The sequence below is a fragment of the Cryptomeria japonica genome, chromosome 10 (assembly GCF_030272615.1).
Source record: "Cryptomeria japonica chromosome 10, Sugi_1.0, whole genome shotgun sequence".
In the NCBI taxonomy this organism is placed as follows: Eukaryota; Viridiplantae; Streptophyta; class Pinopsida; order Cupressales; family Cupressaceae; genus Cryptomeria; species Cryptomeria japonica.
Genome location: NC_081414.1, coordinates 387472982 through 387499035, shown reverse-complemented (window position 1 = coordinate 387499035; position 26054 = coordinate 387472982). Strand labels below are relative to the sequence as shown.

At 35.0% G+C, this 26054-nt stretch overlaps 1 protein-coding gene across 1 annotated transcript in view; it reads left to right on the top strand.

Moving 5' to 3' along the window:
* The window catches only part of LOC131071689 (WD-40 repeat-containing protein MSI4), a 183109-nt gene extending 172972 nt beyond the window's left edge, over nt 1-10137 (top strand). Inside the window, exon 15 of the mRNA XM_058007632.2 lies at nt 9711-10137. Coding sequence (XP_057863615.2) covers nt 9711-9809 — 99 coding nt within the window. The 3' untranslated portion in view covers nt 9810-10137. The remainder of the gene's footprint in view (nt 1-9710) is intronic.
* The last annotated feature ends 15917 nt before the right edge of the window (nt 10138-26054 follow it).

Genomic DNA, 26054 nt, shown 5'->3' with positions numbered 1-26054 from the left:
TCAATTTAAGGCGCCAGATGTGTTTGTATTGCATCTTTCAATAAGCACAAAGGGAAATCGCTCCAATTTAGGAGCAATGGAAGTACAGTTCACGAAGTTCACTCCAAATTGGGAGCAAAGGAAGTATCTTCTAGGTGAAATTTGCTCCAAAGTGGAGGCAAAGGAAGTGTCTATTTATAAAATTCACTCCAAATCATGCACTTAAGAGAAGTTCGCTCCAAATTGGGAGCAATGGAAGTGCTTATAAAGGAAGATCACTCCAATTTGGGAGCAATGGAAATAAATTCAAATGAGCTTCGCTCCAATTTGAGAGCAATGGAAGTTCACTCTAGGAAGTTCGCTCCCATTCATGATCAATGGAAATGCATTTAAAAGGAGTTCGCTCCAAAATGGGAGGAAATGCTCTCAAGTGAACTTCACTCCAATTTATGGTCAATGGAAGTGCACTTTAGGAGGGTCGCTTCAATTCTTATGTCATGTCTCCTTCTGTTAAAAATTGGATTTTGGTCAATATTAACTCATTTTATTCTTCCGTGGGTTAATTGGACAAGCTTAGGCAGAAAAAGTAATTTAATATTTATGAATGTCCAAATATTTTCAGTATCAAAAGGACATTTAGATATTAAATTAAATATTTGGAAACAACTAGTGGGGAATTGGATTTTGTGTCATAATGGGAAGTTTGAAATATTTCTATTTACGACTTTCCCACCAAGAGGAAGGGAAAATTGAAATATTTCTAATTATTGATTTTCCCACCAAGAGCAAATTTGGAAAGCAAAAGAGTGGAGTGGGAAATTAAAATATTTCTAATTAATGATTGTCCCACCAAGTGCAAATTTGGAAAGTAAGATTGGAGTGGAAATTTGTATTATTTCTAATTATTGATTTTCCCACCAAATTGGCCAAGGACAAGATAAATACAAAGCATATTTGGGAAAATGGATCTTTATGCCATTTCTACTTCTCAATTTCTTATAGTATGAACTTCATGTTTTGCAAAATTCTTCAGTGGACGGAAACCCATTGGAGATTGGAGGTTTGTGGACGGAAACCCATAAGTTTCAGGTGGATGGTGGACGAAACCCCATTGTTCACATAGAGCAACTTCATCCAAAGGTTGCATTGGAACTTCAAGATTTCAGCAGTTTTCTATTGTGTGTTCAAGGCTTCATTAATATTGTTGCAGTAATTCCAGATGTGTTTTGAGGGCTTTGCTGCTGTTATTAATCTTGTATCAGATCATATTTTATGTATTTTCCATTTGTAAATCAAACAATATCAGCTTGTGGTATTTACGGTGACACTGGTGGTATTGGGTTATAATAGTTTTGTGGGTTTTGCTTATAAATTGGAGTTTGAATGTATTAATGTTGTCTCTGCAATAATCAGTTTCAGACCTGATTAAAGGACGCACATATCAGAAAAATCATTTTCAATAATGTTCTATAAAGTTCCATTTTAACTCAGCCCTTTTTGTGCAAAAGTAGCTAACTAGTTTGGGTGTTTTCAGTGAAGTTTTGTGTAATATTTTCGAATCTATGTTCCAGATCTAAGAGCAATATTAAATTTTTGGTTGGGGACATTACATCTTAGGCAATGGAAGTCACTCAATAAGGTTCGCTCCAAATTGAGAGCAATGGAAATCACCTTGTACTTAGCCAAATTTTAGGTTGCTGATTGAGGATTGATTTCATTACTCAAACCAAGACATCATATGGTGACTAGAGGGAATTTCATACGCCTTAGAAGGCTTGGAGAGGTAGCTCGCTCCAAATTGGGAGGAATGGAAGTGGACTTCAAAAATTTGCTCCAAATCAGGAGCAATGGAAATCACTTTTAATTGGGAGCAATGGAAGTCGCTCCAAATTCAAGGTAAAGGAAGTGACTTCAAGAAGTTCGCTCCAATTTATGAGCAATGGAAATCGCTCCAAAATGGGAGCAAAGGAAGTGCATTCACATTTAAACTCTCAGCATCATTACCTCATTTATTCATCACTTGGTCTTGAAGTTTTGCTCTCCTTGTGAATTTGCTCCAATTGAGGGGCAAAGGCAAAGAATTTCGCTCCCAAGGATGAGCAATGGAAGTTCATCAAAGGAATTCCCTCCAAATCCAAAGCAAAGGAAGATCGCTCCAAAATGCAAGCAAAGGAAGTGCAAGTTTGCTCCAATTGGGGAGCAAAGGAAGTTCTTCATTACTTAACCAGGCTTTCTCTCTATACAATCTTCCTCGTGATAAGGAGCAATCAGCTGCATTTGATGTCAAAGGGGGAAACTCGCTCCAAAATGGGGGCAATGGAAATTTTCATATACTTAGACAAATTTAGCATTTCGTCCCTAGCCCTGCAAACAAAAGATGAGTCATTCATTTCCTAAACCTTGATAACTGGCTGTCTTCACTCCATCCTAAAGAGACAAACCTGTCTTGACTAACTTTTGATCCTCTACACTCCCTCAACACAAAGGTTAATAGCAGAAGACTCCACTACTACCAACAACTAAGCTAAGACCACTAACCTAGAAAGCGAAAAAGTGGGAGTCCCCATTTGCAATGGGGTGATGTGTGAATACGTCACAACAGTATGCAGCATACTGGTATGAAATAGAACACTCTTCACATTGTAATAAACCAATAATAGATATATAATAACATATGCAATATATAATCATTCTTCTAGGGATATATGCTTAAAGATTATGATTATGCCTAGTGTAGGATATTATGTAATCTAGGTGACATGGGTAGGCAAACCATGTATATAGTGTATATATGTGATATGGATAAAATAGTATGCGTAAGTTCTCATATATTGGATATAGGCAATAATGAAGAATATCTAAGTTCTGCAACCATTCATGAGAAGTTTAGTGAAGGAATACAAGGAGGGGAAATTGTTATGAGGTCCTCTTCTAAGCACACCACGTAATGGTGGATGATTGATGGTCCCATGGGTGCAAGGAGTGCCTTGCCCTTGGGCTTAGAAGGGAAGGATGTTTTGAACACCTATTGTAGTTTCCCCACAAGCTTCCACTATGGTTAATTATTTGGTTAAGGAGTCCCAATCATAGGAAGGTGAATAAGGGTGGTATGATGAGGGGGAACGGATGTAGGACACCTCACTAGGTACACCATCTCATATAGGATGGTGGAAGGCCACATGAGGCTAAGAGGGATGTTATATCCGCTCTTGGGCCTAGGGTGGAGGATCACTTTGGGAACCCTTTCTTATCTCCTTATTTTAACCCTTTATGGTTGAATTCCATTAATGAATTAGATATATAATATGGTTAAGATAATGTTCCTAACCCTAGTAGGAAAGATCTATTTTATGGATTATGCTTTCAATGATTTTTCTAACATGATTGCAGGGTCTCAACCAAGATCTATCTTGTTCAACTAATTTAAGTTGGCAAATGATATCTCTAACTCTATTTCATTCCTTGCTTTGCTTGGAATTGTGGTTTTAGGGCAAAAGCTAGGGCATTTACAAAAGGGGACATTACATGAGGCGAGTAGTTAAACAATTCTTCTAACATTATTTATAAGTTTCTCTCCTCTAATTGCAACACCAAAATCAAGAGTGCAACCATAAGTAAAGTGTCACTTCTCTCCACCAAATTAGAATACCATAATTTGCCTCCACCAAAATGAAATGCCAAATGTTGGATTGTTCCTCCAATTGAAATGTTCCTAAATGTTAGAATCAAAGGCAAGTCAAATTTTTAACTCCGGCTCCAAGAGAATCTCATCCACTTATTAAAATTAGCTAGATGAGGTGCCCTTTGCACAAACAAGATGTTTGAATAATTTTTTGTAATACCTCGCTAAATATAGTCAAGCTGGATTGCTCCATTGACGAGGATTAATATGGACAAGTTAAAGATTTAACTCCCCACCTATGACATGTCATAGATAAGAGGCATCATTAATTTTTAGGAATCAAATTTAGTAGTGGCAAGAGAGGATCTCCAAGATTCCTACCAAGTGGGATGTCCCAAATTACACGAGGAAAAATATTTAAAACTGCTTTAAAATGAAATTCTAAAGTTTTTCTGCACCATAGAAGCCTAACCCCATGAATTATTTCTGATCAACGAAGATTGCTCAAACCTTAAGATTCTTTTGTATTAGACACCTTAGGTAAGAGTTTGTGAGCATAGTGTTAACAAATAAGGTTTAAGTGGTGGAACCACTTTTTTGGTTTGTGCAGAAGCCACAATGTGCCCATCCTCCCCCAAGCTTTGTCTACCATTCCCCTTATGGATCTCTACCCACCATAAGCTGACCACATTATACAATTGCTTCTCTTTTGCTCCCGTTTACTATAGCATTCTACTAATTTGATTTCATTCACCTTTATCCATGGATCCTCTCTTTCTTTACATTTGTATTTCTTCTGTATAATATCTACTGCTATGTCTGCAACCCATGATATATTTATATCCACTCTTTGAAACTTCTAATTTATTCTTGAATCTGCATGGCAATTCGTCTTCAAGTGCAAGCAACAATCTATAGGGAAGATTTTACTACCCCTAGGGGGACTCAAGCAACAACTTATCTACTTCCTTTAGATATTAGTGAATCTGCATGACAATTTTCATCAACCCCAAACAACTTATCTACTTCTCTACCTCAATAGGGACTCAAGAAACAACTTATCTACTTCTCTAGATATTTAGACAAGAAGTGCTTGGCTCTTTTTCTTCATGAGGATGTCAGCTTTTGGTGCAAATCCTTGAAGCGGTCTGGAGTCTAGAGGCCCCCAAATCCCCTTATTGATCCTCTTTTTTTCTCTAGCCCCCTCAGGTGATAGGCAATACAAAATGGCCTTTGGATGCTTCACGTATCAGAGCTGAAAGATAAGTTAGGCAGCACTTCTCATAGCACAACACTACTACTCAACTTACTCAGATTCCCCAACTTGCTCTTTGCTGACATCGATGCTTTGCTCATTCCTGTTGACATGACTTGGCTGCATTTCGGCAACATGCATCTACTACTTATTGGCTGCCCTCCAGGCCATAGAGGTAGACTCATGTTGCAACCTTTTCTACTCTTAGAGCTATGTTGGCCTTGGATGCCAGTGGAGTTTCTAGATGAAGCTCGTCCATTTCAAGTGCAAACATGGATATAGCCATAGTCCCATTGATCTAACTGTTATAGCCATAGTCCCATTGATCTACTTTTGGTCCATCTGTGGACATTAATATAAATTCTTTCTCTCTTTCTCTAGTCTACCAATTATTTGGTCTCTACAAGATAATCTTGCTGATCTTTGCAAGAACTGTCCAGCCACTTTTACAACATGCATTATGATTCACTAAGAATTACAAATTAGTAGGATACCCTACTACACAACCTAATGTAGGACACACCTGCTCTCATAATACACTTTAGGAGGATATAATGACACATTGGCCAACCAAACACACTGTTGGACACCTTTGGTTGAAATTTCCTTTAATGAGCTAAAACAAAATCAATTGATGCCTTCTATGGGAAGTTGCTTTCCACTTTCTCTATCAAAGGGATGGAGAACATTCACTAAGGTGAACACAACTTTAATCAACACCTTCTACAGGAAGATGCTTTCCGCTCTTCCTTTGTCTGCAAGACAAACAACACCCAATCCACTTTGTTACACCAGTTTTGAAGTCATCCCCACAAGAGCTGAAATCTTCCTTCCTCTTCTTCCATAGATTTCCTTGTCACACAATTGCAGGATTTGGACTATCTTCACATACACTTGCAAAATTCAAGGCAATTCTCATATACATACTAAAACCCACTCAAACTCATGAACCAGTTTCCAGATCACACCCTCGACCCAACACTTTTTTGGACATTGTTTTCACATACACATCTTACTCCCATTGTAACTAAACACACTCTGATAACGTTCGATGCTCTAAAAGCTATGATTCCAAATGAACAACAACCTTATCCTTTCAGCCAACACCAAAGACAGACCCACAAGAGATCAAACACTCCAATATTACTGTATGCAACAACTCAAATTCATGCTAACACAAAAATTGACTCAACAACTGATTTGAATTTTTTCAAATTGTGTAACCGATATGCGTGAATTTGATTCCATGCAAAACTTGAAAGAGTCTCCCCAAGAGAGTGTCAACAATAATTTGCAGCATAGGACTCTGCAGGCAACAACTCTAAATTTGATCCTCAGTTTTTCTTTCAAAAATAGATTGATACATATGTATGAACATTGAAAACCCACAGAGTGATGTGCAACACTTCCATTTGATTCTGTGGAAATATTGGTAGAGTTTACCCTTGTGAATTCATCATTTCATCTTGCAAAATAACATATGCCAGAACCAACCACACTAATCCAACACTTGCAACAAAACTCACATGTTGACAATCTTCAATCTCCACACTTGAGTTTCCTGGTATCCTGCAAACATGGCAGAAGTATATAAGTATCATTTAGAAGTTTTTTAACTCTCAGCTAGATATAACCAAGTTGGAGTGCTGCAATTCCACGTATTTGGACAAGTCAATCAAAGGTGCTTGTTGCTACTTTCCAATCCTCTCTTTGGAAGCTAACCCCCCTTAAATCTGAAAGTAATGATTTATAAGTTTGTCTTCTAATTAGGATGCCAAAATCAAGAATGCATCCACTATCAAAGTGAAAATCCTCTCCACCAAATTGGTATGTCATAATTTGCCTTCACCAAAATGAAATGCCAAAGATTTGATTGGTCCTCCAACTGAAATGTCTCCAAATCCAAGAATAAAAGCTAAGTCAAAGATGTAATTACCTCTCCCAAGATTATCTCATCCACTGGCTAAAAATAGCCAGGTGGGGCATCCTCCTCCACATGGACAAGATGCTTTAATAAATTTTTTAACTCAGCTAAATATAACCAAGTTGGAGTGCTGCAGTTCCACGAATTTGGACAAGTCAATCAAAGGTGCTTGTTCGCCTATGATGCATGATAGAGCTCTTACACATCATAGATATGCTCTTCCACTCCATAGATATACACTAACACATCCCTTGTTAAATTGTGTTGTAGCTTTTTAGAAATCAATTTACAAGTGGCAAGAGAGGATTTCCAAGATTCCCACCAAATGGGGAAGCTCAAGTTAGATTAAAAATAATATTAAAAAATGCTTAAAAATGAAATCTTAGTGTTTTTCTCTACATGAGGGTGTTAGGTACTTATTCACAAAAACAAATAAAAAACAAGTTTTGGTTGATGTTGATTGCTCAAACACCAAGATGCTTCTGCATCATGTTGGACCTTCAGACAGCCAACAGCTGGCATGCACCCATCCACTGCAAAATTGCAAAGTTTGTGTTCCCTTGAAAGGGACACTGGGGTCCTCCTCAGTCAGGTCAATTGAAGCTTTGTTTTGACTGAGGTGTGGAATTTATCCTAGATAATGTTTGAACATAAGGCACGATCAGAAACTTTAAGTTGAACAAATTGTAAGTTTTTGTCAATGCATAGGGATCTTGGTCAACAATATGGCAGAAGTACAAGCCCCTCCCATAGGTCTTTGAATCATGCTTCAACAAGAATTGACATCTATCACTGAAAAGGGGGATCAACAATAATTATCAAGAGAATTTTAAAGATGCAATATCATCCACGACCACATTTGATAGCAGATTTAGACTGGAAAATGGCATCAACTTGAAACTAAACTGAAGAGTTAACAAGAAAGTTCCCAATTCTTCACTCTCTACAAAAAAATGTCAGCACAACCAGATTATGGTTCTCTTCTCACTAATGTTACCATAGATTTGTGGTCTAACAACAGGGAAATCAACTGTTACCATCTAATATCCATTCTCATCTCTATCCATTCTCAAGCCCATGTTTAATGACATTGAAACCCTTTTGTAGCCTTTTATCATCTCTTCAGAACTCACACTTAATTTTCTCTAAGTTCCTAGCTGCTTTCTCTATCCATCAGCTCCCTTGGAATGTGACTTCATTTGTAATTGTAAAATGTCACTATTTGATTCCCCCCACAGAAATCCTATCCACGGTATCTCCTTTTACCTATCCCTTATCCCATTTCATTAACTGCCTTCTCATTTATTTATTCTCTCAATTTGCATTTGTAACTTTGATAGACTCCCTGCTGCTCCTCTATGTTGCAGGCACCTCACTTCTAAAACTTACATGTCAAATGGTCCTTCCCTGAGCGTCAAGTAACTGCCCTGTCACTGTCATCCAGTCCATTAGGAAAACTCACAAAATTGGCACTTCCTCAATCTACTTTATCTTCAAATTCTCACAGAACTGTTGGTCTTTTGCTGATCTTCTGCATATTTATTTCTCACAACATTAAGCTTGATGGCAGGTTGGGGTTTCCAGTTGTGCAATCTGCTGCATGTTCTCATCATCAATATTGCTCCAATGCACTACAGCCACCTCTCCACCATTAAAACGAGGTTACCTCTTCTCCATTAAAACGAGGTAGAGAGTTGCTGCTTAGGTGCTGTTGTGGGCCCCCAGGCCACTACACAAGGCCATATTCAGTCCACAACTGCCACACTGACCAGTATAAGTAGATTCATGGGCCAAAATAAATGTTTGACAGCATACAGTGCGTCTCTGTTTGAATTGAAGCAACTAGGGTCAATAGTCTAGGTGATGCATCAAATGTTTACTGCTGACAAATCTTTGCTACAGTCAAAGCCCTTTCTCACAGAGCATCACCCTTTCTTGTGGGCAGCATTAAATTTTAAGACCTGCTTGCGAGCGCTTTTCTTCTCATCCTGAGCTGCAAAGGCCCATAGATCAGATTTCTCGTGGAAAGTTAAGGTAAACATTTCTTTTACAGGGAGATGGTTAATGCAGGCAACCTTTTAACAAATGTTACTGTCCTAGGAATGTTACTTACATCTGTAGCCGCTTCTTTTACATCCCCCAAAGATTCATATGCATGGAATAGGTTATGCTGTAAATAATTCCAGAGATCAATACCAAGTTGCCTGGAAACAGATATGGTATCGGATATGGATAGGGTATCTAATATGTATATGATTAAGTTTCAGGCACCACTAACATAGATATGGCTAGATACGGCAACTATAAAAAATACACCTACTCAATTATTTTACAATTGAGATTCTGAAGATGTAGAACATAATGCTAACAATATTTATTTACATGTTTTGTTAAGTTTAATATATATATATATATATATAGTTTTATATTATATTTGTGGCTTTAGTGATATAAATGTCTCTATATGCTTGTTCTGTGTTTGTACGAGTTGTTTTTATATTCTGTTTCTTTTGCAGTTTTTTGAATGTTTTTTTATAACCCTAAATTGGATATGGCACTGGATGGTGTGGTACCATATCCAGACATTGGATATAGACCAAATATGTCAAAGGTATTTTTTCTGTATCCAGGAGTATTGTATCTATATCCAGTACCCAACACACAGATACACTTATCTGGGTAAAGCCAGGGGAAGTATCTGACAACTTTGATCGATACTATTTACTTAAAACTTTTCTCAAAAAATTGTTCAGCATGCTTCATAAATTCTTTTTAATGTTACAGTTTTTGTATTAGCTGTTAGTATAGATCCTTGGAATCTCTAAACTTAAAAGCATCTTGCTACCCTTGTAGAGAATTTTGTACGTTGTTGCTTTGGATTTTGGAATGCCTCATGAAGCAGTACTGATTTGCCACATGTCTTTTCGCAGATTTGGCGAATGAGTGATTTGATTTATAGACCCGAAGATGAAGTTTTGGCAGAACTTGAAAAATTTCGCTCCCACATTATTTCTTGTGAAAACAAGTAGAGACAAAACATGCATACTCCAGTGCTCTGTTTCACAAGTTAATGTCTGGAATGGACACCAAACGAAAAAGCAGACTAATTTCCTAGAACATTTGTCTAACTGAATTTAGCTTTCTTTGGTAAATATTTTAACATGGATAGTTATGTAGTCTCTTGAAAGGATACAAAAAACTGTGTAATGCATGGCTAATAACGATTTATCCAAAGTTATATAACTAAATGATACTTGTGCTTTGTATGCTTCGTTTACTGTTATCAACCAAATAGTTCTTCAATTCTGAGCTTGTAACATTCTTATATATCTTGATAATATATGTTTATTTGAACTTTATGTGGCCTTTTATATATGATCATTTTCTTGATTTTTTCTGGTGTATTATTTTCTTAATCTTTGCCCTGCTCTCTCCCTGCCTCCCCTTACCTCAATTGTATCTCTTTTGATACATGGTCTCAGACAAAATTGCATAGTATGCAGCAAACTAAAAAGCAGTGACAATACATTTATTTAAATAGATTAAAAATCAAAACACATTATGATCTGATTTTTCCTTTTTAGTTTGCTGCATGGACATTGCCCTCAGACACAAACCAATGGACACATCTTTAGGAAAGGACAACTGCATTATTTAATCGGCGTATTATGTACCTAGTAGTTTGAACGTGATATTTCTTCAATTTCAAAACGTGTACGTGTTGCCGACGAAGTTGAATAGAGGACTATGATGAAGATGTTCCAATGCGTTTTAACTCTTCCTATTCAGGAAGACATAAATGGTAGGTTTATGTGTACTTATGTTTTTCTCCTTTTTAATCTTTTCTACACAAGCAAAGTAGGACTGAAATGAACACTATGGAGCCTCATGAACAAATAGGGCAACCATGTCAGCTGCACATTGTTGAATTTGTAGTTAGCTTAAAACATCACAAGCCCAATTAAAGTTGTCTGAAAATTGGGCAGCATGAGCATAGCCTAGTTATAATCCCAATCCATCTCTATGATACTGAAAATTCAAATATTATTAGTTCACTATTGTATTCATTCAATTTTATTTTTTATAAGTTTAATCAATCATCATAAAGAATTAAAATCTAGTCTATGTTTAATTTTTTTTTTTCTTTTATCTAATAAAATTGGAATGATATGTTTAATTTTAAAAAATAATTTTTTTTGTATTAAGTATCATAGAATCACAAAGCTCATTTTTTCTCATTCGAGCATCCACGTATACCAGCTCCTTTCGAGCAAACTTACTACAAATACTAGCTCCTTTCGAGCACCAAACTAGAAATCGAGCACCAAACTAGAAACAACAATTGGAAGACCGAGGGTCGCAACTTAGAAATCCATTTTAAACAATGAGACAAATACAACCAATGGAAAACCAAGAGTCACAACTTAGAATTCTACACAAAAGGTGTCCCTCGTGGGAGTTGAACTTGGGTCTCCACATTGAGAACTCAATGCTTTAACCAACTAAGCTCAACCCCTTGGACTTTTTAAAAAATAATTTAAAAATGTCCTTTTTTAATAGCAAGTGTAAACTTTATTTTTTAATTTTTTTTAAATGCACATTTTTATGTATTCAATTCATAATGAAGGGAATGTCAGAATATTTAGTATATTATTATATTTGATTAATATTAAACTAGCAATTGCACCTTGGTGTGCAATAGGTACACCGATGAGGCATGGAAGGTCAATAAGGAAATCTTTTGGTCTATTTCTTGCATACATTTTTGCAATACATGAGATTAATCAATAGGCCATTTAGTAAGTGATGTTTGTCAACTATGCATTCATGTATAGGAGTTGAAAAGCATGATTGAGATAAAACCTCTAAATTAGGAATATAATAAGCCCCCATTACTAATACGCTCATGTTAATTGCACCTTGGTGTGCAATAGGTACATCAATGAGGCATGGAAGGTCAATAAGGAAATTTTTTGGTCTATTTCTTGCATACATTTTTGCAATACATGAGATTAATTAATAGGCCATTTAGTAAGTGATGTTTGTCAACTATGCATTCATGTATAGGAGTTGAAAAGCATGATTGAGATAAAACCTCTAAATTAGGAATATAATAAGCCCCCATTACTAATACGCTCATGTTATGTTTGCAAGAGAGAGAGAGAGAGAGAGAGAGAGAGAGAGAGAGAGAATAAGATAGATATTGAAATAGAGATGGAGATAGATGTGGAAGAGAAGGATATGGAGAGGAGGAGAGGGGGGATAAAGAGAGGAGAGATGGAGGAGATAAATAAATAGAGGGAGAGAGAGAAACATAAAGATAAATTCAAGAAGTGATATATAGAGAGGAAGAGAGAGTGAGCTATAGAGGTAGAGAGATGGAGAGATATCAAGATAGAGAAATAGAGGGAGATGGAAGAAGAAATATGGAGAGGAAGGAGGAGAAAAATAGATAGTAAAATAGACGTATGGGGAGAGAAAAAGATAGAGATAGGGGAAAAGTAAAGATAGAAAGATAGAGATGGAGATGAAGAGATAGCAAGAGAGAGAAATAGGGAGGGGCAAATATATGTAAACATGGAGAGATAAAGATATGGGAAAAGAGGGAGTGAGGGCGGGGGAGTTGTGGAGAAATGGAGAGGGGGGAGATAGAGAGAAGAGGGGAGAGGGAGGGGGGAGAGAGATTTAAGAGATGAAGAGATATAGAGAGGTAATGAGATACACATATATAGGGAGAGATAGATATAATGAGATATATAATTGGAGAGAGAGAGAGAGAGAGAGAGAGAGAGAGAGAGAGAGAGAGAGAGAGAGAGAGAGAGAGGTGTTAATTAATTAATTCATTCTTCAATTTATAAGCCAGCCTTCTTATATTTTTTATGAAAAATAATATATGTATAAGTTTCATATGATTTATTAAAATTATATGTATACGTATGACTTATTTTGCAGATATTGATGTGATCTAAGAGAAAATTTAATGCAAGGTTTTGTTACTGCCAATAGTGTTGCTTATATCAAATATATTTTTCTTCATGTCCATCACCACTTGTTTTATTCATTTAATTAATATATGAGTTTACAATTACAAATGTTGATGATGTTATTCATAGAATTTTCTAACCCCAAAATTATTAATTATAATTGCCTAACCTAAATGGAAAATTATTTAATTAAAATAATTATTAATTAGGATTACAATCATAATATAATTGATTAAAAGATTTATAGATATTTGATAATTATTTTAAATTTAAAAATAACAATTAACTTAGAAAAATATTTTTTATATTGGAACCCCAAGATCAAATAATTATATAATAAAATTAATCTGTATAATATTAATTCTAATTCTAATTCTAACTAATTAATTTATTCTTATTTTTATAAGCTAACAACCTTATATTTCTTATAAAAATTAAAATTGTAAAGTTCTATATCATTAATTTTGTAGATATTGATGTGATCTAATGGAAACATGAATGTAAGATTCGTTATTGCCAATAGAGTGTTACTTTTGTCAAATATAAATTTGGCTACAAGTATAAATTTTTTCATGTGCATGACCACTTCTTGTGTTCATTTGGTCAATGTGTGAGTTTACAATTAGAGAGGTTGGTAATGGTTATTCATAATATTTTATAACCCTAAACTTATTATTTATGTTTACCTAAGCTTAATAATTTTTTTAATTAAAACATTTGAAATATAAATTTAATGTTGAGTTATAACTAATACTATATAAATTAAATTAAAATAATGTAATTTAATAATTATTAAGAATTAGATTTGTAATTAAATTTAATATTATATTTTACTATTAAAATTTTAATTATGTAGATTAATTATATATTTGTAGTTAAATTAGAATTAGAATTGGGATTAAAATTAATATTATATAGATTATTTATATTATTTAATTTTAGAGTTTCAATATATATAAAATATTTTTTCTAAGTTATCAATTGTTATTTCTAAAAGTATTAATAAATATTTAAATCAATTATTATATCAATGTGATCCTAATTAAACTTAATTTTAAATCTTTCTTAAATATTAGTATACCTATTCTTAGATAAATGTAGGTAAAGTATGTCAAAAGATATCACATTTGTTCATTATTCCACTTAAAAGTTATTATATTATTATATTATAATTAATATTAAATTATTATTATATTATGATATAGTAATCAATATTAAATTATTATTAAGCTATTACTATACTTTTATATTTCTATTAAACTCTTCACCAAAGCAAAAAATTCTATTAAGATTATTTATTATTATTATTATTATTATTATTCATATGATGGAGATAGATAGAATTAATCACTAGTCAAAATAGAGCGAGTGGTAGTTGAAGAAGAATTTTTTTGTTATAAAAACAATTGTAATTTATTTTATTTGATTTTATTTATAAATATTCAATTAATTATAATTTTAATTATATTAAAATTAATATAAAATAAAAATTTAAAATTTAAATGTAAATCATAATATAATTCTAATAAGTGAAGATAATCTAGTCGATGAAAGAACAGACTAAAGTAATTTATAATAGGCTCATGCCACCTATATATTATGGACTCTTAATGAATAATTTTTAGACACCTATAACTAATTATAGGTCATTCACTATACTTAGAAATAAGACCAGTCATACATGACTTGAAACACAAGGTTGTCATGATTTAAAAGCATCAACCATACATCTTAATGATCTTGGTGAAAGTTAAAACCAATAGCGAGATTTGCTCTTAGTCCATTGCATATAAGACACACTTTCGGTGAAATAATTATTTAGATATGATTATATTATTATGTTTTAATATATTTTTATTAAACTCTTTACAAATATTATTATTATTATTATTATTATGCTCTTAGTCCATTGCATATAAGACACACTTTCGGTGAAATAATTATTTAGATATGATTATATTATTATGTTTTAATATATTTTTATTAAACTCTTTACAAATAATAAAAATAATAATAATAATAATATTATTATTATTATTATTATTATTATTAAAACTCCATTACTATTATTATTATTATTATTATATTAACAATACATCTTAATGATCTTGGTGAAAGTTAAAACCGACAGCGAGATCTGCTCTTAGTCCATTGCATATAAGACACACTTTCGGTGAAATAATTATTTAGATATGATTGTATTATTATGTTTTAATATATTTTTACTCTTAGTCCATTGCATATAAGACACACTTTCGGTGAAATAATTATTTAGATATGATTGTATTATTATGTTTTAATATATTTTTATTAAACTCTTTACAAAAGTTAATAATAATAATAATAATAATAATAATAATTATTATTATTATTATTAAACTTTAAAATAAAAAAATATTAAAACTACATTACTACTATTATTATTATATTATCATATCATTGTATTTTATTTTATATTATGTAGGGATATTTTCAATCTCCATATTTAATAATATTAGAGTGAGATAATTACAAAGTTAACAGATTGAAAAAGTTGATTTGCGAGGTGGAAGTGAAGATATAATTAGCAGTAAATAATTACAAATATTTAATTGAGTGCACGAGGAGAAAATAAGTAAAATAAAATTAAAAAATAATAGTTAATTTTTTTTGTTTTTTCGTGCATTTAAAAGTCACAAACAAGTTAAATTAAATGCTTTCTAGTTTTTATTTATGAATATTTTCATAGTACGTCTTTAATGTACTGATCAACTTGACTATTTGAAGGATGTAAGACAATTCAAATTATATCCACCATGTTTTTGTTTTCGAAGTGATTGCTTGACGTCCATCTGTTTTTCTTCCCCAAGAGATTGCTTAGCTCACATTTAAGAATTTACGTTTTTCTTCCCCAAGAGATTGCTTAGCTCACATTTAAGAATTTACAAAAACTTAACGCAAACAAAAATTATCATTGAACAACATAGTTTAATCACATGTAAATAGTTATATACATGTGAAACCATTGGAATAATCTATAACAAAGTATATTCTTTTATCTGTTGTGTGTCAATGTTTTTTGCTTTTTCATATTTTTCTCTGAATTATCAAACCAGGTACATAGGGGAAGCGTATCAGTAGCTGTTATAGCTAACTTCATGCACTCACAGATTCTAAACGGTATATCAGATTTTGACGATTTTTTGTTGTTGTCTCTGCATGCAACTTAACTGTTTATAGCTATTGATTTGGCTTCTGGGTAGTAACGATGCACGTTGTGGGATCCGTTGTGCTCACAAAGGTCAAAAAGTACACTTTTCAAAGTGTCGCTCGATACCTATTTAAAGATGCCCAAATAACCATGCTCTTAAAATCACCAATACTTATGCATAAATGCCCCATTAGTTGTGTGCCATGGGTAGCAATAAAAATGCACAAATGACCCAATTATGACTTAAAAAAGATAAAAAAAAAAGAGCGGCTATTGGTACATGTGTAATTTATTAATGAATTTTTAGTTATTTGTTTTTTGATTTTTTTAAAGCTAATAATTGGAGGGTTGGGTGTGCAAGGAGTGAAGGGTTATTGGAGCATGAACACTAATTGGTGCTCTTCCCTTAACTAAATCCATATTTAACTAAATTAATGAAAATAAAATATAATATCCAATAAACAATATATTTAATAATTAATATAATATATAATATATTTATTTATTAATTAAAAAGATTAATTATTTTTTAGGCAATCATTTAATTTAAAATAATAAATTAATTGCTTGTTATCAGTTTCAAACTTCAAAGTATGAAATGTCGAGAGCAAGGTACATCCTCCTTCCGTGTTCATTTATATGGAGACGAAGATCTGTATAGAAGGATATATGTTTCTTCCCATTTGATCCAAAATAATACTGATATAGTACTGATGGTTTAGGGGTGGGTTTTTGTGGCCTTAATATTTTATAGTTTCATATTAAGGTCAAGTAGCATCATGATATAGTATAGGTATAGTTGGTGGATGTTTTTTTTATATATTGGTCATTTTATTTATGATTGTAAATATTCTATATTAATAAATACATATTTGCTTGTTATCAAGGAAATACGTACATTGAAAGTGATTTAATAAGTATAATTAATGTTCTTTTGATTTAATTTCAAGTTGTCATTTTTTTTTTTAATATTATATTGATAAAAAAAATATAAATATATATTATATTTTATATAAAATGAATTTATTTTAAAATAATATTATAATTTTATTTATTATATTTCACAATAAAAACCTATAATATTATTGTTATAATTTTAATATTATGTATTACATATTTATTATTTAATTATATATTCATTTTATAAGTAATTTTTATTATATTTATATTTATTATTTTATATTATATAATATGTTATGCAATTTAATCTAATATATATTAAACTATGATACTATTTTAAATTGTTCTATACAAAGAAAGAAAAATGGTGGAGGAGCATCGACTTGGCATTTTTTGGTGTAAGTGTGGTTTAGGAATTTTAGGGGTTTTGATTTATTTTGGTTTTAATAAAGGTCTACGGTGACCATTTTGTATTTATTTCTAATATGTTTCTTATAGGGTCGGTTTTGTGTCAATGATAATAAAATGGAATAAAATGATGTTCAATCAGTTGTAACTGGAATACCAACAGTTATGGTATGATTGTTGGTGTTCAAAAGCAGAAGTTTTTATATGCCTCGAAAGCTATGAGTCAGGGTTGTTGTTGATCGTTACATTGTTGTTGAAAGATTGAAGGGAGAACAAATAGGAACTGTTCATTTTTTGTTGCTAAGAACTATTTCTCCTGTTTTCTTTTCTTTGGTTTTGCACGACCTGTATGGTCTGTTAGAGTCTTGAATTGCAATTTGTTAATTATGTGATAGTTTAGTGTTCATTTGAATTTGTAGGAGTTCGGGTGGTTAAGAAGTTAGTAATTACTGTCATTTCTGTGACAGGAAGAGTTCGTAGCCAGGAATGTAAGTGGTTTGAAAGTCCATAACATGAATGACTACCATTCCACCATACTGTAGATATTTTTAGGTGGAATGGATCGTGTTAGGGTTAGTTTAATGGTAGGATTAAGTTCTGCAGTAGAGGGTGGAGAGGAGAATGTCTCTCTTCAAAATTGAACCTAGCATCTTCATGTGCTAGGTGTTACCGCGCCATTTATTCCTCATGGCAAGAGTGGACCATCTTTTCATTTTTATATTGGAGTCCTAGTTCATGCCATATTACCTTGGTTCAAGTCCTTAATGCGTCCTCGAATCCTTTTTCCAGTCATTTAAGTCAGGTTCAGACAATTGATTGAACTCCTTGAACACGTCGAACCGTTCTGAACTAGGTTCAAGAGGTTCATTTACGTTCAATAGGTTCCAAGGTGTTAAGAAAAAGTTTTTCGCACTAACATTTTCTCTAAGTGTTTTGCAGCGGCTCTTTAATAAAGTTTTTCCTGTTCGGTGATATAACATTTGTGTTGAACTTATTGAACTGAGTTCAAAGGGTTCAAATTTGTTCAACGTGTTCGACACAGCAAGTGGTCAACAGTTTGACGCGGCATACATCTTGAACTACTTGAACACTCAAGAAGTAGGTTCAAGATGGTCATCTGGGTTCAATATTGGTGGGTCCCGCAGTTTCTAATGTTTTGGGAAGTGCATTCATTGCTAAATACGGAGAGGCAGAACCATATCGTAAGGTGATGTCATTCTTTGGCTTTTTCGAAGTAAGTGAACGTTTCCGGAACTGGCAGATTCTAAAAGCACGCCGCCATGCATTTAATGCATGCGTGCGAAGGTCTAATCTATCAACTTGCCGCGTCTAGACCGAAATTGTGAAATCATTGCATTTAATGTCTCTGTATCATTACCTTCCTCAATAAGGTATGAAAATCTTCTGTGTTCTACATTTGTTACTTGCTGCTGGACTTTTGTTTATGTTATCCCTGGATAGGAGTCTTTCTTGCTGCTAGCCATCGTCCGATTATACAACTGTGAAGGTGAGTCTTTCCTTATTTTCTCCAGTGTTTTCCCTTGCATTTTCTCTCATACAGAAGGTTTCACTGCAATCAAATTTAGGTTTCTTGTTTTGAAGTCATGAAGTCCACTCTGCATTTGTTTGGAAACATCTTTAGCTTGGCGTCCACAGAAGCCATAGTTAGTGATACTGACTTGAAAGGAGAGAACCTCGAAGATTTGAAAGAAAGGGTGTTCAAGGGTTTTGATAAGTCTTTTTGTATAGAGATTTTGAGTAGTGGACTTTTAGAAGCCGCAACCTTTCCTCCAACAATTCCTTGTCTAGATTTGGTTCGGGAGTGTATTGCTCGATATGACCCTGTATCTGAAACTATTAAGAGAGATAATGGCGAAACCCTTCTTTCCATTAACCGTGAGGTGATTGCTTCAGTTTTTAAGATACCAGATTACTAGTTTTCTAATTTCTCTCCTGCCCAGTCAATCAGTGAGTTCAATGCAGATAGGGCCAGACAGTGAAATAATGTGGCGAAATTCTGGTTGAAGGTCCCGCAGAGAGGTGGTTCTAGGTTACCTAAAAATCCTAACAAGAACCATATGTTGCCACATATCCACGATGTGATGCTTCTGTTGCATCGAGCCAGAGGTTCTGCCGAAGCTTATAGCTTTGATGATTGGATATATTGCTATGTGCAATTAGTTCTGGAAGGAAAACAATATTTGGATTAGGCAGAGTTAATTGTTGATTCAATGAGAGAGCAGTTGAGTCTAGCCAAGCAGTTTCAACAAAACTTCTTCATGTCCTCATATCTCTTGTATTCTCTAGCTTGTGTTAAGGAGTTAACAGGTGTACCAAAGCAGCTCACTGAGGAAGATGTTCTGGTGTATGAGTTCTATCCTATGCTGCAAAAAGACAATGCCCTACAAGATTTCAGAAAGATACACAATGCATTCCTGGGTGATATGTGTTATGAACTGAAGGGTACAAAGGCCAAATGGATTTCAGATGATGCACAGACCTTGATTAAGAAGTTCGGTAGTTTTTACATCCAGTTCCCACGCTTTTTCTATATACGGGTAGGGGGCTTTGAAGAGGAACCCTTCAAGCTTCCGCACTTCTGTTCTGATTGTTTTATGCTAGCAGAAGTATGCAGACAACTGACCTCTGTGGTCAAGAAGGCACAACCTAAGGACAAGTGGGAAGGTCATTTTCCAATACAATTGGGAGTGTTGTCTTGTAATTCAATGTCTGATGCACTAAGTATAGGAGGAGACCTTAGGAATTTTAATTTCTCTCTATATTCTGAAAGGAAAGGGTTTGACAATAAGGGATTTTCTCGGAGCCTTGGCTTAATGCCTTATCTTTCCATGCCACAACTAGAAGACTTCTGGGAAGACTGTACAGATGAACTTGAAGTTTTCAAAAGGGAAAACATGAGATTGGTACTAGAACAAGTTGTCTCTTTGCAAATAAAGTTAGATGTTAAAGGGCTTGAAGAGTATTATCTTGAATTGTTTGAACCAGGATATTTAGCCCATGCAGAGACTTAAATGCCCCCAATTAATTGGGATGAGGAGGAAAATGATGACATACAATTGAGGACCGAACGAGTTATGGAAAGAACCATGACATGGGTGGCTAAAAAGAAAGCAATAAAGCCAGGAGCCAAGTCCCTTTCTGCACGAAATATATCTTCACCAAAACATCCTTCTAACAGTGCTCCTATTCGTGCAGTTAAGGAATTCAAGTCGGCTCAGCCTAGACGCAGGTCTAGCCCAACTCTGGATTTCAGTACCCCTCAACATACTCGATCACATAGTGTCGCCTAGAGGAAGATGGACCAGGTCAAGGATATGGGAGTAAAAGATGCCATGCTTGAGGCTCAAATTTTTGAAATTGAAGATTTGGATGGTGAAGTTGCTTCTACTCTAGACTCCCAAATAGTGACTGTGGCAATGACGCCACCACCGAAAATGATTGAAGGAACTTCTTGTTCTGCTGCGACCCCTAAATGGTTAACAACCTTAGTGAACAAGAAAAGGAGCTTTCTTCCTATGACCATTCCGATTCAGGAGATGGTTTCTAAGTACTCCGAGAAGAATCCAAAGCCGAAGAGGTTCAAGGCCACTGCTCACCTAAACAATGACAAAGAAACTGGAAAATGGATGGCCGAAATTGCCTCATACAAGCCGAAAGAAGAAAATAGAGAGGCTGGTCCTGATGATTTTTAAATCACAAAAGTAGAGTTGGGAAAGATGAGCAGAGATACAGATAACCATTTTTTCCAAGTGTCAGCAAAGAAGATGCTTACACGCTCAAAGAAGGATGGACGGGAGAAAAGAGAACTTAAAAGACACATAAGTGTTTTGGCTCAGTTCATCGATGGTATCAGTTGCCTTGGAGCAATTCCAATATCTCATGCCACTGAGAATTTTGACCCAACTTCTCCGGAAAACAAGAAGTTGATGAACCAAGTTCAACGGGCTAAAAGCATCGCTGAAGCGGTTGAGAAGTGGATTGAACAAATAATCAAAGACGGTGAAAAGTACATAACTGACTCTCGAAAATTGTGTGATGAAGTACAGAGCCTGATTTCTGAAATCCAAAACCAACTTGTACTGTGGGAGAAAGAAGAGCACAAATGGCAAAATGTCCTGCCTCTGTTTGTCAAAATCGAAGAATATGGGACTACCAGGTTTTTGATAGAACATTCAATTAAGTTGGTGGCCGATGAATGTCAAATTTTTGTGTTGAAGAAAACTATCATGTGGCGAGTGCTCACCTTTCAGTTGGTGATTACGGATGCAAGAACCTCTGTCTATGAACTCTAGGATTTGCAAAGCAGTATAGTCAAGGATAATAAAGTGGTTAATCCCGATCATGACTGGGAGTTAGGAATTTGCGGGTCAAGCACACAGGAAGCAATCAAATCTTTCCAGTTGAACATGGGGAAGATTAGAGTCAAGAGTAGCTTCACGCCGGAGGGTATAATCAAGGTGGCTAGGATCGAATCTATGGTTTTCATTGGGAACGATCAACTGCCGAAACACTCAGAGAAGATGGTGCAACATAAGTGGAATAAAGAGGTGGCAAAGGCAAAACTCAATGCAATGAAAGTCTCGAGCCAATCCATGGTTCAAGAACTCACAACTGCTCATGATGCCCGTGAAGACAGAGAGGATGATAATGACGGAATATGACATAATGCATCCGCTTAGGGCCAGTCTTCTTTATTTTTAAAACATTTCTTATGGTTATGCAGAAACTTCGGGACATCTGTCCCAAAATACTCTTTGTTGGTTTTGTAACTGTTTTATCGGGAAGTGGTCGAGTTTTGAGGGAGACCGCTCCCATTTAGACTATAAATTAAGTAAAACAGATGGTAGAGGGGTTAGATTTTAGTAACTAATTTTGTGAACTTTGACTGAAGTTTTTGTTTTGGTATTTTCTGTTCTTAATCAAAGGAAGAATCAGATGATTGGGATCTATTTTGGAAAAAGATTGGCAGATGTGTTTTTGTGCCTTTCTTGCATAAGGATATATATATGAAATCTGATCATATTGTTTTTGGGGAGAAAAAAGATCTGTGTATTTTGAATCCGAATAGATAACATATCTTTGCATGTGTTCATCCGATCAAGTAACAGTAATTGATCATTTCATTGCAGTATTTCATTATTCCTCTGATGTTCTTTCCTTTGAATGTGTTATTTACTCTAGAAAAGATTCATGATTGAGGGCGGATTTATTTTCCTTGAATCTGTTCGTCTTTTATCATTTTAGGTGGAAGAAGTTTATTGAACTTTGTTTCAGTTGCTGTAGTTACATGTTTTGAAAATTAAGAAAATAGCTTCCAATGTTTTATGAGACATGAGAAAAGTTGCAGCTTTTCATCCAAGAATGAAATAGGCGGCCTTACACGCTTTCTGGTTAATAGCTTTTATTCATATATAAATAAAAATAAAACACATTTCATAAAAAACCAAGATAGGGTGTTGTACCTATGCAAAAAAAATTTAGAGGGAAGTGATTAGAACAACACTCACCCAATTGTTTAGTGAATCATTTGTTCTTAGAATAAGGTAACAAATTTTAAGATTAATCATTTAAAAATAAAGAGAAAATCTGTTCACTAATAGATTTTTTACGACTCTGCTGGGGAGCGAAGCAAAGAGAAAACCAAAATATTAAGTACACTGGTATGCCATAGACATGACAAAAGTGAACTCAAATTGGCAAAATTGCTCTGAGTTCAGGAAGCCTGTTGAGATTGAGTCTTGTTTGAAATAGTTTAGTTTTTCATACAAGTAATCACCCTGGATTCTCGTCCATATACTAGAGCACAAAGAAGAGAAGGGCTAGTTGATAACTGCTTTGAAGAATTGCAAAATCTGTCATTTGCCCGAAGTTTTACTCCTAGAAGGAAGGCCAAAAGCAGACCTTCATCTCCTGTCAGAGTTACCCCTATATCTTCTTCTTCCCCTTGACAAGCACTAACACTTACTAGAATTCAAGCCTCTCCCCTTGTGACCATTCATCTGGTGTTCATTATGGCTCAACCCTAGGGTGCGGCTGTTGGACCTCTTGGTCTCGCAGCCCATAATCCATTACCAAAAGGAGCAAAGGATGTTTTACCCAAATATAAAGGTGACGGGAAAGTTTCAGTTGAAGAGAATTTGAATTCTTTTAACGTAGCAACTGGAATCCTAGCAGTTCAATATGAGGATGTGGCTGTTAGGCTTTTTGTCCAAACCCTCACCGAAGGGGCAACATAATGGTTTAGCCAGCTGCAAGCAGGATTCATAACTGATTGGGAAACGATGAAAACCACTTTTGAAAAAAGATTCCAAAGCGCTGATGATGAACACACGTTACTGGCTCAACTCACACAGATGAAGAAGGAAATTCATGAGCCGATGAGGGATTATGTAGCAAGATATAATAAGATTATTCACAAAATTCCTCAAGCCAAGAGACCAATTGCAGATAATCAACGATGTTTCTTCGTAAATTCCATGCCACCTGACGTAGGATTTCACCTTATAAGAAGTAGGCTGGCGGACTTAGACACTACACAAAATGAGGCTATACAACTTGAAGATGATCTGATAACAGCTGGCAAATGGAGGAAAGATGAACAGACTTCTCAGGGACAATCTCAGGCTTCTACGTCATCTACCGATCCGGTTGTTCAGCGACTTGTCAATGATATGATTGCTTTAAAGAGGCAGATACCTAAGCCTGGAAACTCTTATCCACAACCTTATCAGGATATAAGCAGGAGAACTTCAAATCAATATAACTATGGACGACCGTTGCAACTTCCTGCAGTTCCACAAAGATTACAGATAGAGGCACCTCCTGACAAAGGTGTCATGTGTTCATTTCATCGTGCCACTGATCATGATGGGGTTTCATGTCCTGATATGATAAGACACGTTTAGATGCAAAACACAAAGGATGAATTAGGAGAGTTCACCAAAGCAGAAAGAATTCAAGAGGTACCTGGCGACTCTGGAACATTCTACCTCGAATATGAGTCAGATTCGGAAAAAGGTAGTAACATTTTGGAGACTCTTGAAGGTTCTTCATGTGCGATTCTAACAAGGAATCAACGAACCTCCCAGCCTTCTTCCTTTGTGAACCCTTCTGGAAGCAATTTCAAAGGCAAAGATCTCGCAGGTAATAGTTTTTCAAAGATTCTTGAGGTTAAGATTTTGCAAAGGAACCATGAAGATCATAAGAGCTCTTCCTCTTCTTCCTCCTTTGATATCATCGAATTCTGTAAGGCCTCTACCGTTCAACTTCCTACCACTGAGTATTTAAAGCTTAACCCAAAAGAGTTGGATAAACTGGTCAAATACGTTAAAGGAGATTCCTTTTCGGAGTCTCAAGTACATGGATGTATGGAAAATAGTGATTTAGCTGCTGTAGAGGGGTCTTCATCTATCCCCTGCTCTTTAGCTAATCTGGTAGATCCCTGTGCTTTTCATGATACAAAGTCTGGGCATGAGGTTGAGATTCCGAAACCTGAACCTTTCTATATTTCCCTTCTCCTTAATGGCCAAAAGTTAAGTAATTGCATAATTGATTTAGGGGCTTCAGACAATATAATGCCTTCTCCTGTGGCTAAATCTCTAGGTTTGACCCTCACTAAAACGTTTGGGAGATGTTTTTCAATGGATGGAAAACAGGTTCCTCTTATTGGTCAGGTAAAGGACGTCCAGGCAGTGCTGGTAGCGTGCCCAAACAAAAGAGTAAGATTAACTATACTGGTTGCTGATATTCCAGTGAGTTACGGAATGCTTCTGAGTAGGATGTTTTGCAAAGATCTTGGAGGCGAAATCAAAATGGACTGGTCTGAAGCCATCATTCCCCTCGGAAATTAGAAAATTAAGCTTGAACCTAAGCCCAAGAATAAGTATACTGTATTTCCCTCAGATAACCCCAAAGCCCAGATTCTATTTCAGGAGTGTGAGTTTGGAAAATATCTTGTTCTTGCACCTGGTGAAAAGAAAATGGACGAGGCAGCTGATGAACTTGATGGACTATGGCAGATGGAGTTTGATGGAAGCTGCGCTAACTCCGGTTCCGGAGCAGGGGTGGTTTTGCTGTCACCAACTGGTAATATTTTCCCCTTTTCCTTCAAGTTGGATTTTAAGAACACTAATAATACTGTTGAATATGAGGCACTATTATTGGGATTAAGTGAGGCTAAATGTAAAGGAATTAAGTTGCTTAAAGTCAAAGGTGATGTAGAGTTAATTGTTAGGCAGGTGAGAAATGTCTATATGGTTAAGAATGACAGGTTGAGGCATTACAGGAATAGAGTTTGGGATGAGTTAGAATTCTTTGATGCCTTCTCGATTGAAGAAATTCCGAGGGAGCAAAATAGCAGGGCAGATTCATTGGCCGTGTCAGCCTCACTTTTATTACCACATCCGGATTTTAAAGATAACTCATATAGGATTGAAATGATCTATAGGCCCAGTGTTCCTGATAATGTAGATCATTGGCAGGTTTTTGATGCGGATGCACAGATCAAAGATTTCCTAGAATGTGCTCAATCATTCTCTCGGTCATATTTTGAAGGCTCTGAGAATGTTTGCAAAGAGTTTAGTCTAGACCTAGAGGTAGATCCTACAAATAGCTTTATTCAGCTCAAAGGTAACAAAATTCCAAAGGGGTTAGTGACACCGGAGAGATTTTTCACCAGAGATGATGCATTCATAGGTAACAAAGTTCCCAAGGATGACGGGAAAGGAACTTGTGAGAAAATAAATCTGGGAGATGAAGCTAATCCAAAAGAA